Source organism: Alligator sinensis, unplaced genomic scaffold, assembly GCF_000455745.1.
Source record: "Alligator sinensis unplaced genomic scaffold, ASM45574v1 scaffold573_1, whole genome shotgun sequence".
Classification (NCBI taxonomy): Eukaryota; Metazoa; Chordata; order Crocodylia; family Alligatoridae; genus Alligator; species Alligator sinensis.
The window spans coordinates 4,464,321-4,470,523 of record NW_005841877.1 but is presented as its reverse complement, the minus strand read 5'-3'; the positions used below and the strand labels follow the sequence as shown (position 1 = coordinate 4,470,523).

General features: G+C 39.5%; 1 protein-coding gene across 1 annotated transcript in view; it reads right to left on the bottom strand.

The window, feature by feature from the left end:
* Positions 1 to 6,203, bottom strand: part of MTREX (Mtr4 exosome RNA helicase) — a 98,048-nt gene that overhangs the window by 10,306 nt on the left and 81,539 nt on the right. The window contains exons 22-24 of the mRNA XM_025196145.1: positions 5,452 to 5,615; positions 3,668 to 3,773; positions 584 to 640 (exon numbers count right to left, since the gene is read on the bottom strand). Of these exons, the coding sequence (XP_025051930.1) occupies positions 584 to 640; positions 3,668 to 3,773; positions 5,452 to 5,615 (327 nt within the window). The remainder of the gene's footprint in view (positions 1 to 583; positions 641 to 3,667; positions 3,774 to 5,451; positions 5,616 to 6,203) is intronic.

Here is a 6,203-nt window from a genome sequence, read left to right as displayed (position 1 = left end):
CCTGACTGGGGTCTTGTGAACCCAGCATTCATTCCTGCCTGTGGCAGGGGGTCAGGCTAGATGATCTGTTCAGGTTCCTTCTGACCCTAGCTACTATGAAACTTGAATCTGGAGTGGATCTGGGATAAACTGATTTAACTAAATCAGTTAAGTACAAAACTACATCCAGCCAGGTTTATCTTAAACTGGTTTTAGCCATTTTGAAAGCAGCGTATGTGCACTGAATGTCTGTTGTGTTACAAATTTGAACCAGTTTTCGATCATTTATACCAGTTTGTGTGTAATTTCTGTTCCTAACCTTAAAACTTACCTAGATTAACAAGTAAACAACTTACAGTCCAGTTATAAGCTTAGATGCAACCTCTAAAAATAAGATGTTTAATATACACATGCCTGAGAAAAGGACTACTTAAAACAAAATAATCCACTGCTAGAGAATTGAAGCTCTTTGGCTATTATCATGAAACAAGGAATTAACTGATTTTACTAAACTTGATTTACCAAATGTCAATCTTGTAGTTGTTTTATGCATGACACTGTCACACTAAAAAAAAAAAAAAGAAATTCCCCTTGTAAACTTTACCTGCATTTGGCGAAGTGGTCCTGCCAACTGTTCAGTCAATTTGGGCATTTCACTGGACTGAGAAAAAAAAAAAATTAAACTCACAGCTGCAATATTCCCGCTGTAGATCAAATTAATTGCAAAGCCAAAACTGCACTGCTACAAGATATGTTACTTTTATGCTAAACATTTCTAACAAGCTCCCACATCTAGTATTGTAAATACTAAATTTATATTAGAGTAGACATTAAAAAAAATAAATCACCTAGACACCTCTCTCAGAAGTGTAAACACATTTAATAATAGAAAGCAAAAACTTTTAATAAAACATAAACTAAGAGGAGAAAGGAGGCATTTATTTTCTCTGCAAAGGTATCCCTATAGTTTGATTTTATTAAATATTTTATTTTGAATTTCCATTATTATAAATTATTCTGGAACACACCGAAGTCATTCTAGTTATGAGTGTGAAGCTTTTCATTATAAATATAGAAGTTTGTACAAACAATTTTTACTTTCAAAAGAATTCTTCGTAAAATATTAATGGATATGAATGAGAATAGTTTGCCTAATCAAATGCAACAACCTTTCAAATCTAGATTCACTTCAGTTATTAATAGATAGACTACACAACCTGAAATGCTGTACTCTACTTCATAACCTTGTTATATATGGCTTATATGCACATCATTTTCAGAACAGAGTATATTTTACTGGCATCTGTTACACCGTACTTATAGAATTAACACAGTGCTGCTACATTTTGCTATCTCTGTACCAACATCTTACATATTTGATTTTGTTCCATGGTGGTAGGCAAGTAAATACTTTGCATTTCTTAAGTTAAGAGCTGCATTAACAGAAATAGTCAGAAATTGCTTTGATCTTGTTGAAAAAAACCCAGCTGAATCAGGACTCAGCCTATGCTATGAGTTTCCTTTGAAGCATGTGTGTGCATGGACTTTCAACATAAGAAACTGCATCACATTTTAAAACAAGTGGTGATAGCATATGCTGTACGGATATCAATTTTGATTTCAGAAATCATATATGCCACAAGTGCTTGCTGACAAATGAAATACAGACTGAATGAAAAGCTGGAATTAGGGCTGCGTGAAACGGCACCGTTCCATTTCGACTTGCATTTCAAGGTTTCGACAGAACAGTGTTTCATTTCGAATTCTGTTCGATTCGAAACCACTGTTCTGTTTTGTTTAGTTGAAACAGTGATGCTGTTTCAATATGTTTCATCCATAGGCTATAACTGGGAACCCTGAACCAGCCTCTCTCATCCAGCAGGCAGATCGGGGGCCTGCAACCCCCGGAGGGCTGTACCAGTCCTCTTGGGGTTGCAGGTCCCCGCTCGGCCTACCAAATGAGGGAGGGAAGCCGGGTGCTGCTGCCTAGAATCCGCGAACTGGGGAAGGGAACTGAGCCTGAATGCTCAGTTCCCCTCCCCAGCGCTGCAATCAATCTGGCTGGGGAAGGGAACTGAGCCCGATTGCTCAGTTCCCCTCCCCAGCACTGTGATCGATTTTCAATTTAAAAATTATTCAGAAGTCAGAAAAGAAGAAGGGTTAAGTAATGCAAAACTGAAACGAAATGTTTATTTCTAGGATGAAGGAAGACTTTAGGTCAACACAAGGCAACACTGTATTTATGTATTTTGAGATGTAATGTGAACAACATCCTCGATCTCTCCATTAATTCTCCTTTCCAATGGTGCTCTGGGTCCCCATTGGGACTGTGCGCGCTGTGGCACCCCCTGCCAATCAATATAAATGTACTGCCTATGATGGAGCTGCACAAATTTCTCCACAGTTAAAAGCTTCCAATACTGTTAGGATTTTCCCTCTAAAGAACAGGCACCATGCTATTTCTCTTTCAGAGCATTCTTAATTTAGACTTTTAGGGAGAGGGCGGGCTTTACATGCCAGACACAAAAAACTTCACTAACACCGTATTCACTGCATGTGCCCAGAACAATAGGCTCATCATCCCAGAGACTGATTCTTCAGCACACTTTGGCAAAAATCAAAGGAAGGAAAAAAAATAAAGGATCACAAAAACAAAACATCTGTACTGACCATGCCTATTTCTATCAGTGAACCAAAGAAGTCACCAAGGATAGGAACAGATCAGAATACAGTATGCAGAAAATTATCTTGGGGAAACTGCAGCACTGAACAAAGCTGCATTTTATTCTTTTAATTAATGAGCTCAGCTACTTAAGGTATCAGATGGCCCAGATTCCACCAAACCTTTTTCTTGCACTGAAAAATACTGAATGGAGATTAGCATCTCATGGTTGCCAGTGAGAATATAAGGACCAATGAAGAAGCTCTTTTTCATAGGTGAATTCAGCCTCTGTGTGATTTTTTGAACAGGAAAAGAATCAAAACCAGAGAAACAACACAACTTGCCAGCTGGCTTTTTAAAATTAGGACACAATTACTACTCTAAGACATTGCTGTCTTCCTGCACTTTCCCCTTGTTTTTAGACACCTTGGGAAAAAATGCTCAGTAAACAACATAGGCCACAATAGTTTAGATGTAACCTGACATTCTCTATATGAGATATCATTTTGTTAGTTTGCACTGTTCATGTAATAGAACCTAATATGTTACTAGCTTAGTTTGTGAAACATGGATTGCAACCATCACCGTATTGCTCTTTACCACATCATTACCTAGTCCTAGAATGGTTTTCTTGCTTCTCCCTCACTAGAGTTTTAGTTGCCTAGCATCTTCTGCCAGTAAATCATACCTGATACACCTCTCTCAGAGGATTTTCTTTTACTAACATTGTAGTTCTGTCATACTAATAAACTCCAATTATCCTGCTGTCTTTGAGGTACCTGAGAGAATTTACGAGAAATACAGGTAAAATACAGAATGCTCCCTAATGAATCCTGTGGTTGTTGCAACAGAGTTCAGAAAAGAGTTAAAGCTTAGTCTCAGTTGTACTGAACAGTTTGGAAATAGAAACCTGGGAATGCATTTTCAGTAGGGCCCTAAGGTTTACAGGATGTGAATTTGGGGTTTTTCTACAACAGCTCTTGGAGAAACAAATCCAAGATTTCTCACTATTGGAAAGTAACTCACATTTTCCTGGAATACAAAACAGCTTAGTAATGCAGTTGCCTGTTCTGCAGATAAGTCATTGAAGAGCCCATTAAACATCATTTCTGTCAGGAGCAGTTCATCAGCACTAATGGGAAAAGAAGAGAATGAAGCACAGATAAAAGACTTGTTAAAAAGTAGGTAATGCTATCCATTATCAATCCATTTTGCATAACATTTAGACAAGAGATAATGGCTTATTATTTCTGTCATTTTACTGGTATACTGAAAATGAACATATTTTTTATTCCTGGGGGGAAAAAAGAGAAGAAAGGAGAGATGTGTAGATTCCTTAAACACTAGAAAGATTTACTGAACTATAAAGATAAATCTCTCATTAACTCTCATCTATCTTAAAAGAGAAATGTTAGATAGCTAAGCCCAACTTCTGTTATGGTTTCTACAGATAGGACATCAAGGAGATTGATGAAAGATTCAGAAAAAAAGAAACAAAATCATAAAAGGGTTTGAATGCTTACTTTATAAGGGATTGGGAAACTAGGATTGTAGTTGTTGGAGACGAGATAGCTAACGACTTGTATTTTCAAGAAATTAAAGGGAATAGAGACTTGAGTTCAATGTATTTATAAAATCTAAACTCAGATTGATCCAAATAATAATAATGCCACCAGTTGGGCAGATAATTATGAGATTTTTCTTTGGATTGGGCATATCCTAAAACTTCTGTTATATATTTTTCAGGCTTTTTCTGGGTAAATACATGATGAAAGCAAAATGTAAATTCCTAAATGACATGAAAGTCTAGGGTTTTATAAATTACAGGCCAACTTTTGTAAACGGTTTAATTCTGCTATATTATGGGGTGTAATCATAAAATGAATCTGGAAAACAAATAATTTAGGCAACATTTCCTGGGAGCGCACAAAAAAGAGCAAATAATACTACAGCATTAAGTACAAAGAAAAGAACTCAACTGGTACTTAAGAATTACAAATTATTAGGAATACAGCCACTTGTATTAAAACAACCCTAATTTTCCAAGGCATTTTAAATAATTTCAAATACAATCTTTTTTTTGTAGAAATAAACATAATGCAGTATATACCTACCAAACACATTACCTCAATAAAATAAAATGCACCATTACACTGTTATTTCTGTGCCATTTAGCATCAGTTTGTAGTCTCCCGTAGTGTCTTTACCACTAACTGACAACTACTGTCACAGTGAAGAGTTTACGGACAATGCTAGAATAAGGGAACAAGGCAGGTGGGTACAGAAACGCAGGGTGTTCTGCAGTGCTGTCAAAAGGCTCAGTGGGATGGTCAGAGAGTTTCGCTACAAATCCAAAGGCATAAATTTGAGCCTCATTCTGGACTCTGACCCAGCTGTTAATGGGTACATATGGGTCATCAGGCTGGTGAACCAAAGGCAACTAGATGGAAGCTGGCCAAAACACTCCCTTACATGGCATTGTATGTGACCATTGATGTCCCTTAACCATGCTAGGCAAGAGTCCAGGGTTTGAAAAGAACTAACATCCTGGCCCTATTTCTTTATACGTTCAAATTTCTGTTGCATTTTATTTTTAGAGTACTACAACTTCATTACTTGCAACAGATTCTTTTTCCACTACTTAAAAAGAAATGTATTGGTCTACCTGACAAATGCATGCACTCCTATCAAATATTTTTTTAAGTGGCCTCTATGATGCTGTGAATATTAGAAATGGAACACAAATACCAGTAGAGACACAGCAACATACACATGCATAACATTATATATTTTCCACAGTAACCAGTTACCTGCTAATTTCACAAGCAACCCTTCCTTTCAACTCTATGACATCAGAGGACGTGGCAAAACCCAACCTTCTCAAAACACGTTTGCGGCATTTGAGTTCATCCATTTGTAAGACAGTTCTGGCTTTCTTCAGTTCTCGCTTTGCTGCTTTAATATCCACAGCAATCTGTAACACCCAAAAACATACAAAAAAACCCATCAGTATTTCCATGCTAAGCAGTTGCTTGGATACTGTTGGCACAGGGGTGGGCAATTATTTCGGGTGGACGGCCGCTTACCCAGTTTTGGCAGGTTGTCGAGGGTCGCATGGGTAGCCCCGCGCCTTGACAGGTGCCCTGCCCCCTGGTCACCATCTTGGGACCAATGTGCCAATGTCTTGGGACCAATGTCCCAGGGCCAGCACTGGTGGGGCCCAGAGCGGGGCAAAGGCCAGCATGGGTTTGTGGAGCTGGGCTGGGCTGCACCAGCAGGGAGGGGGGAGCTGGCCTGGCTCCACAGAGCCTCTGCCAGCTGGGACCTCACGCTCCTGCCACCCTGCTCTGGGCCCCACTGGCACTGGCCCCAGGACACCGGTGTGGGCCCTGTGCTCCCACTGGCTCCCCACCTGCTCTCACCCAGTGCCCCCCCAGCTCCATGGTACATTCAGGGGGGGCAGCGCACAGCCCCGACCCCCTGCTTGCCAGTAGGGAAGAAGCTGGTGCTGAGCGTGGGGAAAAGTGGCCCCTCGCCCGTTCCATGGCTGGTGCTCCCTGCT